The 23,516-nt window shown below is 35.6% G+C and overlaps 1 protein-coding gene and 1 pseudogene across 2 annotated transcripts; one reads left to right on the forward strand and one right to left on the reverse strand.

The window, feature by feature from the left end:
• Positions 1–2,016: 2,016 nt before the first annotated feature.
• On the reverse strand, positions 2,017–5,198 carry LOC142636791 (F-box/FBD/LRR-repeat protein At5g56420-like; annotated as a pseudogene).
• A 7,498-nt stretch (positions 5,199–12,696) lies between these two features.
• On the forward strand, positions 12,697–22,363 carry LOC142636136 (polyadenylation and cleavage factor homolog 4). Of its 2 annotated transcripts, none has more exons than XM_075810229.1 (7): positions 12,697–12,831; positions 14,630–14,731; positions 14,827–15,081; positions 16,762–17,589; positions 20,153–21,094; positions 21,207–21,755; positions 22,046–22,363. In XM_075810229.1, the coding sequence occupies exons 3-7, from the start codon at positions 14,875–14,877 to the stop codon at positions 22,088–22,090; spliced, it is 2,571 nt and encodes an 856-aa protein (XP_075666344.1). In that variant the 5' UTR covers positions 12,697–12,831; positions 14,630–14,731; positions 14,827–14,874; the 3' UTR covers positions 22,091–22,363. The 2 variants fall into 2 exon arrangements, with proteins under 2 accessions (XP_075666344.1, XP_075666343.1); XM_075810228.1 differs by lacking the exon at positions 12,697–12,831 and adding an exon at positions 12,924–13,560.
• Positions 22,364–23,516: the final 1,153 nt, after the last annotated feature.

The raw sequence follows: 23,516 nt of genomic DNA on the forward strand, positions 1-23,516 counted from the left end.
TTGTTTTAACTTATATTTTTTAATGAACCCTCTGGATAAAATTCTTAAAGCCGCCACTGACTCTAAAGACTTTGACGTTTGTGAGGAAGCAAAAATGCTTCAAATCCATAATGTTCTCTCCCTTTTGTAATTAAATCCGCAATGTATCTTAAATGCTAAGTGAATATGCTCGTGAATTGTGTCATACATATGTAAATGTTAGGACATATGTGTTTTACTTGTTTAGAACATATGTCATTCATTATTTATGTAATTGGCTAATCCTTTGTCAAAACGCACTTTACTTGTAATTTGGTAGATTTAGGATGAGGTTAATGCTTCAAGAAACAAGGTTTCAAGATCAAGTGTTAAAGCCATGTAAGTCTGTCCAAGAAACAAGTTTAGAAGTGCTCTTCATTAAAACTCGACAGCTGCATCTATCGAGCTTTAAGAAGCTGGTCTAGCTCTGAGGCTCGACAGCATCTCGACACATGTAGCTGTCGAGATTTAAGAAAAACAGATTCCTAGTTCTGTTTTGATTCTAATCCGTGGATGTGTCTTTGGGCCTTCTTTTCTTCTAACCCTAGACGTATAAAATGATTATTTTAAGGGTCGTCAAAGTGTGACAAGTTGCACAAGCATTGAGAAATCCTTATTCATGCAAATTGTAACTTGAGACAAAGTTCTTGCCCTGGTTCATCTCTCTTGTGAAGAAGTTGCTGTGTCTTTGTACCATTGGGTTTTGTAACCAAGCATCTTCTTGATCTTCATCATGTGGATGAATTGAAGAACTTTGCAGCCAACAAATCTTCTTTAGTTGGTGATTGACGTCGCATACTGGGATCCGCGCAATTGGTTAGTCACGTACTTGAGAGCCGTGCATTGAAAGGAGAAACTGTCACTACATAACAAGTCCAATTGGGTATTGGGGTAAGCGTTCAATTGTAGGTTGGTAAGGTACTTGAGATTCCTTTACTTGTAACCGCTTGCTGTAATAATAGTGGAGTTTCGGGAGTGGTAACCTTCAAATCACCCAGTGGAGTTTTTGCCGTGTAAGTTTCCCCCATTCGTAAACAAATCACCGTGTCATTTGTTTTTCCGCTGCATACTTAGTTTAATTGGTGATTTGTTTGTACTACCACGCGCTTTGCATGTTAACTTGATTAATTAATAACTTGACTAATTAATCAACTTAATTCATCACAAGGGGTCAATAGATTTTTGGCCTATCAATAAATATTATAACATGAATTGTACGTATCCAATGATACATAAACAAGTAAATTTGAAATTAATTTTTTGTTAAAATTTGTGCTTTAATTTAAGTAAAAAAAATGGTTAGACGTGTTAGACTTGTACTGTGGCAGTACAATGACTTGTTTGACATGTCCAAATCGGTATCGCTGACAATACAAAGAAAGGAAATTCTAAAAAATAATAATAACTATTTGTCCAATTGTGATTTTACTTGTATTAATTTTGTGAGGACGTGACTTATGTCCAGTGTCACAGTCTGCTGTGATCATGACACGTGTCTATCAATTTCTCTTCAGAAAGTGTTTATTTTCAAAGCTTGTATCAAAGACAGACGTTTTCAGTTTTTATCAAAGACAGAAGTTTTTATTTAAGTATAATTTTACTAATTTCTGTTTTCATATTCCATATTCCGTTTTAACTAATTTTGAATATATTTATTTTGCTATTATTATTATTATTATTATAGGGTAATGAAATTTACAAAAGAGAAGGGTTGGTTTTTAAATTTTTTTTGTAAAGACCTTAAAAAAAAAGAAACGAAAATCTCAAGACACCATACCCTTCATTCTTCAAGAAAACATAAATATCGTTTTTCAAGTGGATAGTACATACAACTCAATGCTTTAAATATACTTTTCTTAACCGTGTTTGTGTATATTTGCTCAGGTACTGTAGCAAAAATACATTTTGCACAATAAGTGCATAAGTTGATTTGGGTGTTTTTTGAGGTTGATTGGGCAAAATTTGACCCCTTGAGCTATTTTACAATGTCTGATGTGAATGCCCCTAGATCTTTAAATTTTGATAAATAGCTAAAATCAAATGTAGCAAGAGTGCAAGACAGTACATTGCATTTAAGGACAACCGGCAAAAGAGAATTTGGCAAGCAATTTCATACGTTGAGACTTGAGAGCATTGTCCTCTGTGACACTGCATGAAGGCTATAACGCACAATGAACAGGCGAGTGGGAGAGCTGATAACTGAATTACAAGGGATTCTATGCTTTCAAACCTTTTTAGCAACAAAGAAAAAAGGACAAAGACTAACCATGAAACCTCTTAGCTACCAACCATCGAACCTCTTAGCTCGTGTGATACCTCTGCTCCTCCCCTTTTACCACTGGTCCTCCCCTTAAGAGAGAGTCCGGGTTTGAATAAAGGCTCAAGGACTATTCCAAAACTTGTGCATTCTTTTCTTTTGGTCATGATGGTACTGAAAAAATTATTTGTCAGTAATTGTGGAGTTAGGAGAATGAAAACTAAAGAATTATTAATTAAATTAGCCAAAATTGAAGAACAATAGATGGTTAAGCACTTGGTCTTCAATGCAATTTTGTGGCTAAAGCTGAAAACCTAGACAAAATAGCCATATCCTTTGCATGTTCCAACAAGATGGACACAGAAATGACTGAAACCAAAATCCAAATAAGGCTCACTGCTCAAGAGAAAGAAATAACACAGTTCAGTGACCCTTTTGGAAGTGTTAGTAGATGATCATTAACTGCCTTTTGCTTTTGACCTTGCCCTGAGAATTCTTTAGACCAAGATATAACCATCCTTTCTAAGACTGCTGTATTCTGAAGCAAAGTCCGCACCACAAGTACTTCTTCTTCAGTTCCAAGAAAATCACCAATTTTGATAGTCTGAAGGTGTGTTAAGAAGCATGGAGGCACATGATCCAATTTCCAATCCTCCTTGGTTAGTTCAATCCCCTAAATGGTCATCAAATGAAAACATGTTAGCCATGTGGCAATTGTAAATACCTGCAAGTAATGCTTTCAGATAAAAACAAATGCGTGGTTATAACATAAGTTACCCCGTTCAATTCAAGAGAAGCAAGACACGGCGAGTTTTGGAATACTTTCATTAATGCTCCAGAAGCCATGTCCACAAAACCAGTGTAAAATTCAAGATGGGCCAGGTTATGAAACTTGGGTAGATGAGCAATGAATTCTTCTTTATAGTCGAGGGCCTAGAAACAGGTTAAGACTATGCATCAGATCTCAAAAACATTAAATAAACCTTTCATCGAAACAAACAAATAATAGCAACAACTAAACATACAATAGATGCATCAGTTCATTTGGTAAGCAAAAAGGAAAATACCTCAACTGTTTTGAGGTGTCAGTACTAGACTTTCCACGTTAGAAAGCTCTTTTATAAGCTTGTTTGCATGATAAGCAACTTCTATCTGTCTTCCATCCACACTAATACAAGCATCAACCAATGAGGATGGATTACAAAAACAATAATCATTCTTTAATCTACCTTCGTAAACAAAGGATTTCAGACTCATCCCAAAAAATGATGACTTGATGACGACTTTCACTGTCTAGGAGATCATATATGACCAAGCTTTTAAGCATTGGAGCAGAAATACTAATGGCATTGATATTCTCCCAATAGCAATCATCTAGAGTTAACTCCTCCAAGACTGGGCAACCAGAAAAGAGCCATTGTGTTGATTGGTCATCAGGAAATATAATATGCTTAAGAGTCAAGATCTTGAGACTTGGAAAAAAGATAGAATAAGGAAGCCTGAGATTATAGCACATCTGTAAATTCAACACTTTGATTGATTCACAAGTAAATAGACTACGAGGCAAGACAAATGATTCTTCATTTAAGAAAAGGCAAAGATCTAACACTTGAACTTTATGTCTTACTGAAGAAAACACCCATGAATTAATGCAACATGCATCACAAAACACATCACAAGACAGTGAGAACTTTTGTATATTTGAAGACTTCCGAAGCACTAGTGCTCTTTCCACAAGATTCATGAACAAATTCCTATTCCGATCATTCATTTTGCTTGGCCCTTGTATAAAGTTGAGATTGGGCATTGAAACCCACAGATATAACCATCTTTTTTATAACACACTTGTTCTGACAGCATCTTTTGTCCCAAGGAAGGATAGTATGTGTTGAAGAACTATGTCAGGTAAATTGCATAATTTATTCCTTCCCTTATTCATACTATGTTCCTCGCTGAGCTCCTGAGTTTTGGAATCTTTTATCAGTGAACCTTGATACATGGTTTGATTATTTCCCTAGAGTACGTAATGTGTCATTAGATCCATATATAAAGAAAGGGGAAAAACAAAGCTAATCGATAAATTTCTATAGGAGAATGACAGCTTACAAATATTCACATACACATGAAAAAGAACCTACAATGGTTCTAAATTAAGAGCAAAAAGTCCACCGCAGTTCAATCATCTTCACAACTAAGCCATCTAAACTTTAATCTCATATCTATAAAATAATCGTCTTATTCCAATGCCAAAGCATTCATTGACTAACCTGACTGACCCCCCTAAAATGGGAAAGTACAGATATAGATATAGTGTGCTTGTCTCTTTACTCTCACAAAAACTGCATGGTTACCAATTTTTGCCCCATCAAATTAGTGAGTGTCAAGTCTTTACCTTACCTCTCTAGTTCCCCTATTCTAGCTTTTCTTTCATTCCTCAATTTGAAACCAAACAGAATGTCAAATTCAAAGGTGTAGTGTATATGGGAGTTTCCGAGAATTCAGGCTCAAACACATTTTACCTAATTTAACACCTTAAACAAAGAAAATACATTTCAATGCCTGTTTGTGAGTCACATTTCAAGCTAAATACTTTTTTTATATATATAAAATTCTTATTTTAGTTTTCCTTTCTGCATTTTCAATATACCAAAATTGGGCATTCCTTAAAACAAACACTGTAATAGTGACCATCAAAATTAACCTCAAAGCCACACCCACATACGCTAATTGGAAATGCATCATAATAGGACAACAACAACATAAACAAGAGAAATCCCAACAAAGGGTTTAACTTCATAAATTTCAAACACAAACAAAAAATATGAACAAACATAATCTTTATAACTAACCTGGAATAGCCACTCCTTCCTTCGTTTGCCGGCATTGAGTTTTTGTATTTTCCTTAATTTATGTATTAGGTTTTCCTGTTGAGAAATAATATGTCCACAACATTTTTACAACAAATCTTAAGTGGCAAGTTGTTACTGGTTGTTATTATTGGGACAAAAAAGTAATCTTAGTGTTAGATTCAAATTTGAACCTATAACAACTAACCAGTTATGATTTGTTGTAAAATTGTTGTAAAAATATTGTGGACGTAGCACCTCACTTTCCTGTTCGGTCGTAGATTCTGTTTGGACTTTAGAAGCTACTTAGAGACAAAGTGAAGTAAAGCCAAGTGTCACCACTGGGGCCCACAGTCAGCGTGATCCGGTTCTTATCCACACCACATAGGAGTTTTAAGTTTTTTTTTTGGGCGGAATACCTAGGAGGTTTAAGGGTCCGTTTGGATAGAACTTATTGCTAAAAATTGAAAACTGAAAATATTGTAGCAAAATAATTTTTAAATGTGTGAATAGTGCCGTGGGACCCATTTTTAATGAAAAAGTTGCTGAAAAGTGAAATTTGTGGGTCCATGAACAGTGCACAGATGCACTGTTCATGAGGAATTAGTCAACAACTACGGCTTGAAAAAAAAAAATTTGAAAGCGCTGAAACACACAACTTGGATGTGGACGGGCTATCCAAACGCCCTCTAAGTTGACTTTTTTTTTTCCCACCTTTTTATATAACTTGTTTTTGAGAAAAAGTTATAATTTTTTTTTAAAGATAATAAATTTGTTAATATGTGGGTAGTGGGATTTTTTTTTTTTTTTAGGAAGCAATTAGTGTGGAAATATTTTGTTTTTGGATTTCATTATCATCATTTTCATTATTCATTCAGAGCACAAATGAATCATCTCGTTATCAAAAGACAATTTTTAGAAGATTACTGAGAAGACTCTAATGGTTAAATCATAAAAATTTATGCGATAGATTCAATATGATAATTTTGATATTTTTAAGCTAGGGATTGGATCTATAATTATACCAACTCCATCTTCTCTCATTCTTAAGATCCTTGGAAATTGATATTTGGGTGCTTTAATCCCTAATTTGTAAAGATCCCTTTAGCCTATCAATTGACTAGATGAGTAGTAGGGGGCTCATTGAGTGCAGATAAGGCTTTAACACGTTTGAGACTCCAACTGACTCTTCTTTTCATAGATATGCATATATTCTTTTTTGTGGCTAACTTAGCAACTTTCCCTCTAACATTTTTTTTGACAAGTACATTCCCTCTAATTCAATCCTTTATCTTTTTTTCATTGTCAGTGTCCATCTAATATTTTAAACGGCAACACTCACTTGGTGCAATGGACGGATTGGAGGCCAACAAACCCTCATCAGGCTGGATAGGATGGTGGCTAGTAAGAGATGGATGGAGTTCTTCCTCAAAGCCTAGGTCCACCACATATTGATGTCAACATTAGGCCATTGCCTATTGACCATTTTCCTAAGGAAAAGTATGCCATCAAAACCTGTGAAGAAAAGGTTCTTCTTTGAGGCAATGTGTACTAGGGATGAAAGATGCAAGGAAGTGATTGAAATAACTTGGGATCCTTTAAATGGAAACCCAAAGTTTCAGATACAAGATGGATTAAAAAGTTACCAAATTCATCTCCAGAATTGGAATCGAAGGTTATTTGAAAACGTGAACAAAGCCCTAAAACAAAAGTAAAACCAACTACAACAACTGGAATCTCTGAACTTGCTCCACAAAATAGCTAAGGAGATCCAAGCTCTAAAAAGGAAAATCTATGAAGTGCTTTATTAGGAAGGAGATGATGTGAAACCAGAAAATCATGTGCTTTGTGGATTAAATGTGGCAATCGAAACACAAAGTTTTTTCCTGCGACGGTCAATCAAAGACACAAGAAAAACAAAATCAAGGGGTTATGGGATTCAAAAGGTGTTTGGTAGGAGAAGCAAGAGGAAGTGGAGAGTGTTATCTTAAAGTATTTCTCAACCATCTTCAGTATTGATCCAGTAAAATTTTGAGGCTAGTTTGGAAACAATGAGCACTTGGGTCTCTACAAAAATGAATAACAAGCTCCTTAGGAACTTCAAGGAAGAAGAGGTTTGGAATGCCCTCAAATAAATGCACCCCACAAAATCCCCCAAACCAGACAATATATCTCCCATCTTTATCAAAAGTATTGGGATGTTGTTGGTCCTAGTGTAGTTAATTGTGTTCTTCAGTCTCTTACTTTTGGAGTCATGCCTAGTGGTCTAAATGACACATATATCTGTTTGATTCCAAAAGTAAAATGCCCCCAAAAGATCACTAAATTTAGGTCCATTAGCTTATGTAATATGATTTACAAAATTATTTCAAAAGTGATTGCAAACAAGTTAAAGAAGATCCTCCCAAAAGTAATTAACAAATCTCAAAGTACTTTTTTTTGGAAGACAAATTTCAGGCAATGTCCAGGTAGCCTTCTAAATTATGTTTTGCATTAATCAAAGGAGAAAGGGGAAAAAGGGATTGATGGCCATAAAACTTGACATGAGCAAGATATATGATAGAGTAGAGTAGACATACTTGAAGGTGATGATGCTTAAAATGGGCTTTTATGAGAAATGGATATCCTTGATGATGACGTGTATGAAAGTGGTCTCTTACTCTGTCCTTATCAATGGGGAACCTAGAGGCTGAATAATCCCCTCAAAAGGGATTAGGCAAGGGGACCCTATCTCCCCAAACTTTTTCCTCCTATGTGCAAAAGGTCTATTAGTTATGCTAAGGAAGGAAAAGAATGATGGAAGGATTAGGGGAGTCTCAGGTGTAGAAGAGCACCCAAATATCCCACCTATTGTTTGCAGACGATAGCATAATTCTTATGTAGAACTATAGCTGAGGAGGGATCCAGGGTGATCAAAGTTTTAGAAGATTACAAAAAGGACTCAGGCCAGAAGCTGAATAAAGAGAAAAATTCTCTTTTTTTTAGCAAAAACACAAAGAGGGAGGTTCAAGAAGAAGTGAAAGAAATCTTTAGGGCTTAAATAATTCAACAATATGAGAAGTACTTGGGGTTACCCCCTCTGGTGGGGAAAGGGAAAATGAAGGCATTTAATCGGATTAAAGATTAGGTGGGTTGTAAAATTGTAGGGTGGAAGAGGAAGCTGCTGTCCATGACAGGACGGGAAATTCTCATTAAGATGGTGGCTCAAGCCACCCCCATATACAATATAAGCTGCCTCAACCTCCCAAACACTCTTTGCAAAGAATTAAACTCCATGGTGAGCAATTTTCGGTGGGGGTAGAGGGACAAAGAAAGGAAGATAGCTTGGGTATCATAAGAAAAACTTTACACCTCAAAAGCTAATGGGGGGATGGGGTTTAAGGACCTTAAAGCATTTAACTTAGCTTTCCTAGCAAAACTGGGTTGGTGGATCCATCAAAACCCAAACTCACTTGTCCACAAAGTATTCAAAGCAAAATACTTTACAAAGAATACCTTTATGGAAGCATAACTAGGACATAAACCTTCTTTCGCATGAAGGAGCTTAATGGCAGCAAAGGGAGTCATTGAAAAAGATTCTTGGTGAAATATTGAGAATGGAAGGAGTGTAAACATCTGGAAAGACCGATGGATCCCAATCTTGGAATCTTTCAAGGTTATAAGTCTAAGGCCCCAAGACACAAACTGTGAAGAAGTATCGAGTCTATTGGATCCTAAAAAAGGCATGTGGGATATCGACCTAGTGAGGACCTTTCTCTCACATGAAGCTGATGTGATCCTATACATTCCTATTAGCCCCAATCTCTCCAATGACTCACTGATCTGGGCATGGACTCAAAATGGGAATTTCATGGTGAGAAGTGTGTACCAAGTTGCTTGCAACTGGTTAAAAGATAGCAAGCACAAAACAGATAGGGGTGTTTCAAATAGCTCGAAGATGAAGGCACTTTAGAAGTTAGTATGGAGCCTAAATTGTCCAAATAAATTTAGACACTTTATGTGGAGAGCTTGCAGAAATAATCTCCCAACGAATTACTGCCATAAGAGCAAGAAGGTAATTACGGAGGATAAGTGTTTGATGTGTGGAAAAAGCGAATCAGCTAGGCATATCCTTTGGGATTGTAAATTTGTAGCAAAGGTCTGAAGAGAATCAAGCCTCACCCATCCCAACCCAAATAACCCTCAACGTGACTTTATAGATGTTTTATGGAAGCTAAGGGAAGACCAAAGAGATATTGACTGAAAAATCTTCGTCACCACAGTTTGGTGCCTTTGGAAGAACAAGAACTCATTTAAGCATGAAGGAAGGTGTAAACAAACAAAGACTATTGTGAGAGCAGCTGAAATCCTGGCTGAGGAGTTCCGTCAATATATCCCCCCCTTTCCCGAGCCCACCTAGTCATGGATGGTCCAAGGTAAATGTGGAAGGAGCGGTGTTTAAAGAGCACAATTGTTGTCGAATTAGAGTGTTTATCAAAAATGAGAGAGGCCAAATCATGGGAGCAATGAGCAAAAAGCTCAAATTGCCTTAAGGAGCACTAGAAGTAGAAGCGAAGACGGTAGAGGAATGAATCATGTTGGCAAAGACCTTGGACTCAAGCATATCATTAACGAGGGAGATGCCCAACCCCCCCTTCCCCCCGCGAGCTCTATCTAGAAGGTGATCAAGGAAGCAAGACGATGGACACATGTCTTCTCCATATGGAAATCGAGCCATGTTCGTAGGTTATGTAATTCAGCTGCACACTTGATGGCTAGAAATGCTAAACAAGTCTCTAACTGTGTAATCTGGGTTGAGGATACCCCACCCATTAATGAGTTTCAAATTTTAAATAATGTAAGATCTATGGACGTTTGTCCTAATCAATGAAATCTTGTACAAGTTGACTATATATATATATATAAAAGGGAAGGAAAAAATCTTAAATCAAAGTTTAATAGTCTTTTAACTTCATTCTCAAAAAAAAAAAAAAAAGTCTTTTAACTTCCACTAATTAAAAAAAAAAATTTTGATTCTCAAAAAAAAAAAAAAAAATCTTTGAGCTCTTGATTGCATCCATTAATCCTTATAAAAATGGCTTAATATTATTCTTAAATAATAACTAGGTTGTAATCTATGCTTACACAAATAAAATATTCACCATCACTATTGATATGTTATTTTTTAAAAATAAAAAAACATAAAATATTCAACAATAGTGATGATGAGGTGATCTTATTTTAATGAGTGAAGTAGTGATCTTCGCTTTCATGTTGATTATTGTGAATGAGTCACTTAACACTAAAATTAATATTAAAATTAAATTGGATGTGTGACACAAAACTAGATAACAATTAAAAACTATTTTGAATTCTATTTTACTTTGCTTTTAATATTCTCGTGTGATGCATGACTTGATGAAGATGCATATGTTAGCTCAAATATTTTTAAATAATTAGAACTAATTATTAAATAAATAGTAATAACAAATTATTAAATAATTAAATAATTTTAATAAAAAATTACTTTAATTTCTGATTGTTTAAAGTTTAGACTTTATCAGTGTTTATCTATTTTTATATTTTTATATTTTATTTGTGCTTTGTGTTAATTTCTTAATATAAGATATGTAATGAGTTTGTTAATTCCTATTTAAGTTATGTTTAATTTATGCCCTAATCAGCACAAACAATAATAAACAAAATAGTTTCTTAATACTGATTTTTTCCCTAGTGAAAATCTAATTGAAAAAATCAATACACTCACAAATTAAATACAATAACAAAAACCAAAAATCAAAACATACACAAAAGAGTTTAAAAATTGAGAATATATATATATATATATGTGTGTGTGTGTGTGTGTGTGTGTGTCTATAAATATAATACTTACATAAGAGAACCGAGAATTTAAATGGGTGTCCATTATTTTACTTCTTTATAGTAAACTTTCTTTGGCATAATATCCTACATGCAAATTCAGAAGTAAAGAACAATAAGTAATTAGATTTTTATTTATATATAAAATTCATCTTACTTATATTTAAAAAAAAGGTAAGATGAATTTATTAGATTAAGGGTCCGTTTGGATAGAACTTATTGCTGAAAACTGAAAACTGAAAACACTGTAGCAAAATAATTTTTAAATGTGTGAATAGTGATGCGAGACCCATTTTTAATAAAAAATTGATAAAAAAGTACATGAACAGTGCGCGCACAGTGCCGCACAGTATGCGCACAGTGCCGCACAGTGCCCGCATGTCCCCTCTGCAGCAGAATCAAAAAAAAAAAAAAAAAAAACCAAAACGTAAAACGCAAAACGTGGAAACGCAACTGTATCCAAACCCCCTCTAAAACATAAGCGTAAGTTGTATTTTGAAAAAAATAAATACAAAAACATTGGGTGTATTGTGTGAGATTTTAATTATAGAGATGACTTATAGATTGAGAGAGATTGTATTGAAAAATCATGGCTGAATATATATAAGTTTTAAAAATTTTGATAATAGATTTTTAATTGGAGTAGAATTTAAATTTCTAAAACTTAGATGATAAAATTTTGTCTAAATTAAATTGTTGTTAAATTGTATTCCTTAGTCAAGAGTTTTGTAGCTTAATATCCTTATAAAATACTAATTTAATAAGATGCAACTTGAGGAAAAAAAAAATGTGGATTGTGTGATATTTAAGTTAAAAAAATTTTATAATAGACTTTTAGCTTGAATAGAATTTAAATTTGTTTTAAATTATTGTTAAATAATGCAACTTTTTGAAAAAAAAAAAAAACATGGGTTGCGCGGGATTTAAGTTTAGCAATTTTTGATAATAGGCTTTTAGTTTGAATAAAATTTAAATTTGTTTTAAATTATTGTTAAATCTATCCCTTAGTCAAAAAATGGAGGTTTTCGTTAGAAAGAAAACATGAGTTGTTGTGTGAGATTTAAGTTTAGAAATTTTGATAATAATCTTTTAGTTTGAATATAATTTATATTTGTTGAAATTTAAATGACAAAGTTTTACCTAAATTAAAATTGTTAAATATTATCCCTTAATTGAGGAAATATATTCTAACAAAAAAATAATAATTATGGCTTCTAAGCTCTAACTTTTATTATATAGTATATAATATAATATGATATGATGTTAAATTATGCAACTTGAGAAAAAAACAAAACCAAACAGAATATTCATTTTAGGACTTTTGTCCAATTTCGTTAAAATAATTGCTGTTAAGTATGCAATTAACTAATAAAAAAAATGAACAGAATAAAATTAAAGAACTTAAATGAATTTCAGCAAAACATAGAGGATATAATTTTTATTTTAGCCAATTTTATATTAGGAGACTTTTTTTAAAATATTTTTTAAAAAAGATGAAAAAATTTGAAAAAAATCAAAAAATGTCAACCGGTTAGTGGGTCGAATTCCTAATAGGAGTAGGAGAGGGAATTCAAATATATATATTTATTTTTGTGCTGAATAGTAGGAGACCCAAATAATAGTGAGATATTTGTGGGTAATGGCTATATATATAACCTTAAGCAGAGCTATTAATTTTACAGCTTAAAATCATTTGTTTGAATCTCACACTTTCTACATTTTGTAAGCCAAAAAAAAAAAAAAACTGAGACTCTCTCTCTCTCTCTCTTTTTATCTAGGGGATTCCGTGGGCCATCAAATCCTGACCGTTAAAAAACTCCTGATTTGGCAAATCAGCCACAAATCCCAAAGGTACACACTTTACACTCTCTCTTCTCCGCATTTTATTACAATTATTATTTGTTTCTCTCTTTGCTTAAAAAAAAAAAACAAATTCAAAAATCGAAAAAAAAATTAAAAATCCTCACGAGAAATTCACCAATTAATGAATTTACTCTTTCCTTTTCTCTCACTTTCTCGCTCTATAACTTGTTTGTTTTAAATTTCTTCAATCTATGGTGGGAACTAAGAACCCTAATTCTTCGATTCTCACCCTTCAGTGGTGGGACAACAACAACAACAACAACAACATCACAACAATCGCAAAACCCTAACCCTAAATTCTAATTCTACTACCGAGATTTTTATCCCTTCTTTTTTGCCATGGACTCCGAAAAGCTCTCCTCCGTTAACCCTAGGGCCACCACTGCGGCCTCTACTACCGACCTTGGGGCGCAGAAGCCTCCTCCGCCGCCGATTCTCGAGCGGTTCAGGGCGCTGCTGAAGCAGCGGGACGACGAACTCAGGGCTTCGGCCGGAGGAGGAGGGGGCGGCGTCGACGACGAAGACGACGATGAAATCGACGAGAGCTTCGTCGTTCCGCCGCCGAGTTCCGAGGAAATTGTGGAGCTCTACGAGATGTTTTTGGGGGAGCTGACTTTCAATTCGAAGCCCGTTATTACGGATCTCACGATAATCGCCGGCGAGCAGAAGGAGCACGGGAAAGGTATCGCCGATGCGATTTGCGCTCGGATTATCGAGGTTCGTTTCGGTGTTTGTAGAATTTTGGGAGAGGAGTGAGAAAGATTAACCAATAATTAGGGGGGGGTTTCGCTGAGTTTTGTATCGGTTATGGGGTTTTAGGGTTTTTTTTTTTTTCCGGTGTGTATTTCATTTGTACTCGGCTTAGTGTTGTGTAATTTCGAAGTTTTTGGAGTTCTTCAAAGTGTAAAGATTAGAATTTGGTACTTTTCTTAGTCTCCTTTGTTTTTATTCTTTGTGTGCTGTTTGGTTTAGGCAAAGGTAAAAGATTCAAAATTTCAATGAAGTTTAAGATGGGTGTCTAATCCATCTGAATTGATATTCCTAGTCTAACTGCAATGGTTACGGATTGTTAGGAAATGGTGCTAATATTGTTGTAGAATTTTAGGATGCAACCTATGAGGATTTGGTTACAAGTTGAATAATTTTCGAGAATAGGGCCAAGGGCCAAGAGCTTTGTAGCTTAATAGCACTTTTTGTTGTTTTCAACGGAGAAGTCTAGGGTTCAAATCCCCTCTCCCCTAGCTATCAAATTATCAAAAAGTTTTCGAGAACAACAGGGAGGTCTGTGGATGATAAAGGCAGAGAGATTGTAGTTTTTCTATGTGATGGATGATTTGGGTTTAGTTTAACTGGAATGATTCCGTGAACCTTGCTAACAGAAGTTAGAATGGTGCTTGTAGTGCTTCTAGATTAACAGGATTTATAGTTAGTGCCCTATGTGATGGTCCATTACCCTCGAGTTTAATTTTTCACATGATATGTAATCATGTAATTTAGTAAACTATAGACTGGTGCGGTTTATTTTGAAAAAAAAACCTAAAGCCTTCCAAGTTTTCCTCTATCTGGGTTTTTTCCCCATGTTTTCCTTTGTAGTGCCTGAGTTTGTGCAAATTCATTAGTATTTGTATGTCTTGAGAGCCCCTTATATTTTACCCCTAAAGTGCATTCTTCAAATTTCTACCTTTATTGGTAATTTTTATTTTGGTGGAGCTACTTTTTTGGGAAATTGGGGAACTGTTGTTTGTTGTTTGATATTCTAATGTCATCCCTTATATGTCTTCTGCAGGTCCCAGTCGAGCAAAAACTTCCTTCACTATATCTTTTAGACAGTATTGTGAAGAATATTGGCCGTGATTACGTAAGGCATTTCTCTCCCCGTCTGCCTGAGGTGAGTTTTGCATAATCATTTGCACATATATATTTTAAGTCCCTAGTTTTCTTGTCACATGATTTTGACAATATTCTTATTTAATTTTTTCCAAGGTTTTCTGTGAGGCATACAGGCAAGTTCACCCAAATCAGTATAATTCTATGCGACATCTCTTTGGCACCTGGTCAGCAGTATTTCCACCTTCCGTCCTTAATAAGATTGAGGCACAACTGCAATTTAATCCTTCAGTAAATAATCAATCATCTGTCTTGGCTACCATGAGGGCTTCTGAATCTCCACGACCAACACATGGCATTCATGTTAACCCAAAGTACCTGCGTCAGTTGGAACATTCAACTCTGGATACTGTAAGCTCTCTCTTTCTCTCTCAAAAGACACGGGTTGGACTGCTGCCTTTATGTAGTGCAGTAGTTGAAATTCTGGTTACTTGTCAAGATGTTTTATTCTAAATTCTTGCAGTGGGATATCTGTAGTAAATGCAGTGTTGCATCTTCTAGTCAAGATGTTGCTGGACTAGTAGCAATCTATATATTTCACCAGAATTTGGAATATACCGACATCTATGTCTTCATTCATTATAAAGTTCTGCAGCTCAGATATTTGGATATTTTGTAGGAGGTGTGGCTGACCATTGTGATTAGATGTGGAAATATTTTCTTCTTAGATCGTATTTTATAATTGCTGATATGATATTTGAGGGCTTAGCAATAGCCTATGTAAAGGCTTTATTGTAATCAATTACATTCAAAGAGGGTGAATTACTGAATTTATTAAAATTCCAGCAGCTTATTTTAAGCTTTGAGGGCGTGAATGCCATCTTCTTCTTTCATGTGATTGCTTTGGAAACGTAGGTCTGATGTCTTAGGGTTTATTTCTCTTTCTTTCTGGATCTATTAACTGTTTTAACACCAAACTCATTCAATATCCAATCTTTTATTACCTAACACTACCTAAATCCTTTCACATCAAAATCTATTCAAGAACCTAATTTAGTGATGAATTCCTAAAGGTCCTACATCATAACAAGTTTTGTAAGAGAAATTTTCTTGTGTTTTCTATACTATGGTGTGGAAAAGAAATAAAATTACTTGATTAGATGGCCAAATGAGTGATGCCTAAGAATTGTGGAGTAAACATGTGTGATTTAGTCAAGGCCTACAGGTGCCTTCCCAAATTCGTTGCGGAGATTTCTATAGGCACCAAATGCCAATTAATATTTCGATGTAAACAACACTAGAATTCATACAGCGTTTATAACTCCTAGGCCCTAGCCATCATTTGGGGTCCAGCCCAGGGATTCCTCCTTGTAATTCCTTGATGTGAGTGGGGCGGGGGGACTACAAACACCCAGGAGAATAGTCAAGTGCTCGAAGAGCTCTGAACACTGGAGATAGCAACAAAAAAAAAAAAAAGGAAGAAAAAACTAGAATTCATACAGAACTGGTAGGAACTCATGAGTTACCGTACCCAAATCACTTGGGACCATTTCATTATCTGGCTTGTGCCTACTTATAAAAAAATTATCTGGCTTGTGCCAAATGTGCATTGTTTGTGTTTGTGATATATTGCGAAACAATGACACACATATCATAGGCTAGAGGATATGGAAAAAAAGTGCTATAATGAGCTCAAAATGATGGTTAACTTAGAATTGTTTTGGGGGGAATGGGATTCTGAATTCTGATCTCCTATCAATATTTTCAACTATCTTGGTTCCATATATTAATTAAATCTAATTTTTTATTTTTGTGCACTTGTTCTGCTTGTGTGCATTCTTTTGGTCTACAGCTTTTATTTTCCTGTTTTTATTTTTTCATTTATTTCATAAATGAAGGGAGAAATCTGCTGTGCTACTTTTTTTTGTCCTTTATATAAGTCAATTTCGATGTTTTTGTTTCATCATCTGATTGTAACTGAATTTAGAAACCTGCCAAGACAAACTGTGTTACTTTCTGTTGTTGCTCAGTTGTGCATGAAATGGACAGCTTTGGAATTTAAAATTTGTAATTTGTTTGTAACCCTTGCAGAATATTCAGCATCCTAGAGGAACTTCAGCTATAAAAATGTATGGTCAAAAACCTGCCATTCCATATGGCGAGTTTGATCCTGGTCATGCAGAGGTTGTATCCTCACAGGTTGGAGCCCAGAGATTGATCTCAACTGGAGATGCAGGTCATACACCTTTTGCCTTTGGGGCTAATAAGGCGCATCCACCTTCAACTGCCAGACTTGCAAGACCCTCTTCGCCTTCAAGGACTGGGCCTGATAGGTCTTTATCATTGGCAGGTGATGAATTTGCTGCAGAAAATTCTCCTAGAAGGTTTGTTGATAGGGCCTCTCCATCTCATCCATTTGAGTATGGACTTGGTAGAGTAATTGGTAGAGATGATGAAACAAGTGGCTGGCAGAGAAAACACTATTCTGATAATAATCAGAAAACTACTGCAGTATACCACTTTGGTAATGGACATGAGCACCAAAGACCGAGAGCTTTAATTGATGCGTATGGAAATGACACAGGGAAGAGATCTTATAACAATAAGCCTCTGCAGGTTCAACGCCTGGACAAAAATGATATAGACAGTAAGGTCACTCCAGCATCATGGCAGAATACTGAAGAGGAAGAGTTTAATTGGGACGATATGAGCCCCAATTTAGGAGACCGTGGTACAAGTAATGATTTCTTGTCATCAGCTGTTCCACCTTTTGGGAGCTTTAGAACAAGGCCAGGCTTTGGAGTGCAGAGTGCTTCCCCTTTGGAGCCTGATAATAGGAGCAGTTGGTCGAGTCAGGCTCAGCTTCCTGCAGTTGATGATTCTTCTATAAATGCTGAAGATCCAGTCTCCTTATCAAGTGTATGCTTCCTCCACTTGTTTGCTGTGCCGTTCTTGATTTTTAGGCAGCTTAGTTAGTTAATCTTGAATTTGAGTGATATTCTTCTTGCAACATAATCCACAGTTATGCTGAGTGGTGTGATTTTTGTTAGTTAATTTTCACTTCCTACCATATCTTTTTCCTTTGCTATCATGTGATTAGAGCGTTCCTTAAGAGTATTGTGGTTCCTCTATCGCAACACTGTCTTTTCAGCTCTTTACAAACATATTTAGGGGTCTTGAATTGAGGGTGAATACCCTTATTTTTTCCTTTTTAGTAATTAGAATCCAACCGTGCATATTATATAGAGGGGATTGGTGTGATGCAAATATTAACAAGATTAAATACCATAAGATCAAGACATATTCTTAAGTTCCTTTAACTTAATATGCTGTTCATCACATTTTATCTTTTTTTTTTTTTTTTTTCCTGTTGAACTTTAGCAGTTAATGTTATTTCATTAAGACTTTTAAAAAAATGTATTATATTAAGAGAAAGAGAGGGAGGGGATGGGTAATACATCTTGCTAATATCTGGAACTTTTGGGCATTGGCTATAGTAGGGTTCATGATTTTATGTTTTTGGTTATTATGCCTTGTGTGTCCACTATGCACTAGTTTGAGTTTTACGAGTGAAGGTTTCCAACCCCAATAATTTTTAAATTTGTGGTCCCAGTCAAACTAGTTTCCTTCTCTCCATCTTCTATAATTCCACTCCTTCAGCCTCATTACTTTAAACTGCAACTGTAAATTTTTAATTATTCTTCCTTAGCTGAAACACTCTGCGTTTGATAATCCTTATGTTATTCTTCATCAAAATACAATACCCAAAATGTCAAAAAGAGCCTCTAATTTCCTTTCACACAAGACAACTGCCATTGAGAACCAGTTATGAAAACCTTCTTGTTGCTAAATTTAGAACTCAAAATGTGCCCTCTTGCTCCTTCACAAAGCAGAAACCGCTGATTTCCCCAACCTTTAGCCACTAGTAAAGTCATGGTAGAAAGTTATAATACCCTATTTAGCCTCTGTTTGGGAAGCGTGTTTTGCTTCCCCGCGGTGTTTTTTTTAGTGGGTCCCGTGCACTGTTCACGGGTCCCGCAAACTACTTTTTTCAAAAAAACAACTTTACAACTAGGTCCCATAGCACTATTCACACGCATTTAAAAATATATTTTGCTACAGTATTTTCAGTTTTCAGCTGGGATGCATGGACGAGGCAAAATGGCCGCTACACCTGCGTCTGACGCGGTGATGCACAAGCGATGCGGCTGCCTACGCGTCGGTGCCGAGCCCAGTTTTTTTTTTTTTTTTCCCAACTCGGCTCAGGCTCAGGCCAATTTGCGCTATATCAGGAGAAACTGCCAAAACACACCGATACCGGTGCCGAACCGGCCGATTCAGGCTGAAATTGAAAAAAAAAAAGGAGGGGGGATGTTTTGAGGTATGGGGTGATGTGAGAGATTGCTTGTGTGTGAGACAGGGAGAAAACGAAAGAGAAAACAAGTTAAATACATACTTATCTGCTTTCGGAATCAAGAATGAGGCAATGAGCAGGAGCAGAAGGAATTGTTCTTCTTCAAGAGGATTTTGAACTTGAAAGAGTTAAGAGAGAAGCAGAAGTCTGTAGAATGGGTTGTGGGGGTAGGTAGGGTAATAAATGGGGGAGATATTTAAACAAATTTTTACTTTTTTATTCTACCATCTGATAGATCAAGAGATTTTATCTATTTGTTTAATTATTTTATTAGGATGTGTATTGCACTTTGCACACAAGGTAGATAGCTAATGTTTCACATAAACTCAATAATTAATGTAGTGGGTAATTAAGGGGAAAAATGAATAAATAAATAAGAAAGAAAAAAGAAATAATAAAAATTTATGGGCTTAAGCAAGTTAATATTTAGTTGTTTAACTTTATTTTGATATTAAAAAAAAAAAAACTAAACTCAGTTAATTAAGCATTTTTAATATTTATTTCATTAGCTTGTATTATTATTTAACTAAAAAAAAGTAATACATTTTTTTATGTTAAGATTTAAGACTAAAATAGTTTGTATTGTTTGATATTTAGTTGTTTACTTCCTTTAATTGATAATTTTATGTTGTATAAGAATATATATATATTTTAGGAACTCCGAAACACCTTAAAACGATACAACAAAATATTTAGTTATTTACTTCCTTAAATTTGGTATATGTTTATATAATGTGAAAAAAGTATGCTTCGCAATATATTAAAAATATAAATAAAAATTTTTTTAGAAATTTTTTAATCGCTGCACTCTGCCGCACCTGCACCCGCACTCGCACCCGCACTCGGAAATACACCCGTGCTTCATAGGTTTTCAGCAATAAGCGGTATCCAAATAGACCATTTGTGCTTTTTGACATCATTTGATGTTTTTTATCACAATTTTTTTTTTGACTTGTCTCCAAAAAGCCAACATCCCTGAAACTATTAATATGTTCCGGGAATTGATAATATGATTAGAGAAAATGAACTTCCAACCTTACATTTGAATTTCTGCTATTTTGACTGCAGTTTGGTCGTGGATCAACGCGGAAGATATCTGGATTCCGAACTGAGAGAAATCAGAATCGGGATTCTCGCTATCCTCAGGAGGCTTGGAATATGCCTCCCCATCTCGCCAAAGGAAGAGAGAGGAATTTCCATATGCCCTTATTGGCAAGTGGTACATCTCCATCAGATTGTGAAAAAATGACTCCTCTTATAGATAAGCTTCCAGATGCTGACCCACAAATAAGCAGACCCCCTACAATTACATCAAGAATTGGTCCTAGTCTTGACTCGTTTGGTGTTGAGCCTCGGCCTGGTGTTGTACCCTCATATATGGGGGTAAGACCTCCCCTAAATGTGCATAACTCTCACCCACCGCATCTGCTACCTAATTTTATGCAGCAGAAACATATGAGGAGCCAATTCCAGTCAATAAATGCTAGCAATACTGTCAATAATCTAGGTCCAAATGGGTCTTTTTATATCCCTGAGCAGCAGATGGATGGTTTTGGAAACAAGGAGCTGAGTTCTTCAAAGCTGCAACAATTGCCTAGTCAGCATGCAGGACTAATTCCTCTAAGCCAGGCACAAGTCACTCCTTTACAGCCACAATTTCTTCCATCTCACGAGGTGCATCAATCTGCAGCAGCTGTGTTGCCACCTCATTTTCTGGCAGCCCCTTTGAATCATGGATATAATTCACGAGGGCATGGTGCCACTGTTAGTACAGGTCCATCAAATCCTGTACCTGGTGTACAGTTGAATATCCTAAACAGGCCTTTACATTTACAGGGGGGCTCATTGCCACCTCTACCTCCCGGCCCTCCTCCTGTGCCATCACAAATGATGCCTCTCACACAAAATGCTGTTCCTGGTGTTTCTAGTCAACAGCCTAGCAGTGCATTTCCTGGATTGTTTGATTCTCTCATGGCTCAGGGTTTGATCTCATTGAACAAACAGGCTCAGGTATGCATTAATATTTCACTTTATGCTTTAAATGCTCAATTTTGATTTTTGTTTTCTTTTCCTTGGAATGCAATTGTTTGATTGTTTCTCAACCAAGTTATTTGATATATAGGATTCTGTAGGAGTTGAGTTTAATGCGGACCTTCTCAAGGTGCGTCATGAGTCTGCAATAAATGCCCTATATGCTGATCTCCCCAGACAATGCACAACCTGTGGCCTTAGATTCAAATGCCAAGAAGAACACCGTAGTCATATGGATTGGCATGTAACTAAGAATCGTATGTCTAAAAACCGAAAGCAGAAGCCTTCTCGTAAGTGGTTTGTAAGTGTGAGTATGTGGCTCAGTGGTGCAGAAGCATTAGGAGCTGAAGCAGTTCCTGGGTTTTTACCTACCGAGACTGTTGTAGAAAAGAAGGATGATGAAGAAATGGCTGTACCTGCTGATGAAGATCAGAATGCATGTGCATTATGTGGAGAGCCTTTTGAAGAGTTTTACAGTGATGAGGCAGAAGAATGGATGTATAAGGGGGCTATTTACTCAAATGCACCCAATGGCTTGACAGTAGGCATGGATAGGTCTCAGTTAGGCCCAATAGTGCATGCTAAGTGCCGGTCTGAATCTAGTGTGGTTTCCTCTGAAGATTTTAGACAAGAAGAAGGGGTATGCATTTCTTGTTCAACTCTTTCAGAATTTTGGCTTATATACATTTATCAAAAATAAAAAATAAAAAATAAAAAAAGTTTCTTATATACTTTCTTCTGAAAGTCTGTCTTTGTTTTATGGTTAAAGCCATAGTATTTTGTCTGAGGACTTTGTTATGCATTCATGTATATATCAATGAGCAATATATTACTCAAGACCAACGCAATTATGTGAATATTTTCATTTGTTATCTTACATCTAAAGCTCAACAAATGTTTTGTATTCATTCTTTTAATTGTTGTGTGCAGGGAATTACTGCAGAGGGTAGTCAAAGAAAACGTATGCGGATTTAACTTAGCTAGATTGACTTCTATGTCATCTGTAACATAATGTGATTTTGTTCGTGTTAATGGTATGCTCTTAACTAATTTTTACAGTAGCATTGGAGGTCACAGTATCTTGGCTTCATGCCAGAATCTTGTACATGTATAGTTGTACTTGTAGCATGCAACATTGCGTTTTGCAGCAGAGGTTACAAATTCTCTTGCAATATTACCTTTCTGGCATTCTTTTTATTTTTGCTGTCAAAACATCAAGAGGGACATAGAATATTTTCTTTATTGCCATTGACAGGTATTCCTGTGGTTCCTTCACCGTCTTAAGTGCATTGTTTTTGTTCACCTAAAAACAAGGAAAAGAAAAAAAGAAAAAAAGAAAAAAAGAAAAAAAAACAAAAGAGGTAGGGGGAGGGGGGGTGGGTGGTGGTAAGCATTGTGTCCATTTTTTTTTGTTTTTAAATATTCTGCAGGTGGAAGCATGAATGGTCAATCTGTATGCCAAAGCTTCTTGTTTTTATTTCTCATTAAACCAATGGATCAATGGAAGTGAAATGACGATCAGAGTGGAAATTCATTATACTTGGGGGCTGGAGCCTTTTAAAAAAAAATTTCACTCTGGATTTGGTTTCAGGATCATTGATGTATTGTATAATTTCATTTTCTTGGTAATTTTGGTAGAGCTTTAAGAATTGTGTTTATTATATTACTGTTCCTTCCATTGGAAGGGCTTTTTCTCTTCTAGTTTAAATAAATGTACTCTTTTATTAAATGAATTTGTCTTTAAACACCGTTCTTATCCCGTGCCCGCCATTCAAAGTTGCGATGTGTATACCTTCAATGATAAAGATGCTCTCTCTCTCTCTCTCTCTCTCTCTCTCTTGTTATTGAACTTAGTTGTGACTTATGAATCATGTCAAAAATATGTGTTTTGTGAAGTGTTGCTGCTAGGCTGCAAAAGATGCAGCAACATTCACTTTCATGACTTTTCTTATAGAGAGTTCATGTCCTATAGAGGGTTTATGTCCTCTCTATCTTACTGCGTGTGGTTGAACATAGTGTTTTTTATTTATAAAAGTTGAAGTTAGTTGTTGTGACATCTGTCTACCGTTAATTCTGCAAAAGTTGCAGCAAACATTTACTTTGCATGACTTACCTAATGGAGGGGCATTATGCATTTATGCTTTTTCTCTATCCTAAAGAGAAATAAGAAATCCGTTTTCAGTAGATCAGGGAGCTTTGTAGTGTTCGCAAAGCAGGTGTTTTGGCATCTTCTTATTTGGGTGTTTCTTCTCAATAATATTAATCCTGCAACATTGCGAGCAACAGATATATATGGTTGTCTGAACTCTGAAGATTGACAAATACAAAAACATCACAACGAGTCTACAAAGGGTAGTTTGGATCATGATGGATCATTCCTTCTTTTTCTTTGTCAAAAAGT

This window comes from Castanea sativa, chromosome 5 (assembly GCF_040712315.1).
Source record: "Castanea sativa cultivar Marrone di Chiusa Pesio chromosome 5, ASM4071231v1".
Classification (NCBI taxonomy): domain Eukaryota; kingdom Viridiplantae; phylum Streptophyta; class Magnoliopsida; order Fagales; family Fagaceae; genus Castanea; species Castanea sativa.

Bases quoted from the DNA above. Each gene is read 5' to 3' on its own strand.
- LOC142636136 (XM_075810228.1), top strand. From the start codon at position 13,183: ATGGACTCCGAAAAGCTCTCCTCCGTTAACCCTAGGGCCACCACTGCG. The intron at 13,561-14,629 runs GTTCGTTTCGGT...TGTCTTCTGCAG, and splicing joins TTTGCGCTCGGATTATCGAG to GTCCCAGTCGAGCAAAAACT. The intron at 21,756-22,045 runs GTATGCATTTCT...TGTTGTGTGCAG, and splicing joins ATTTTAGACAAGAAGAAGGG to GGAATTACTGCAGAGGGTAG.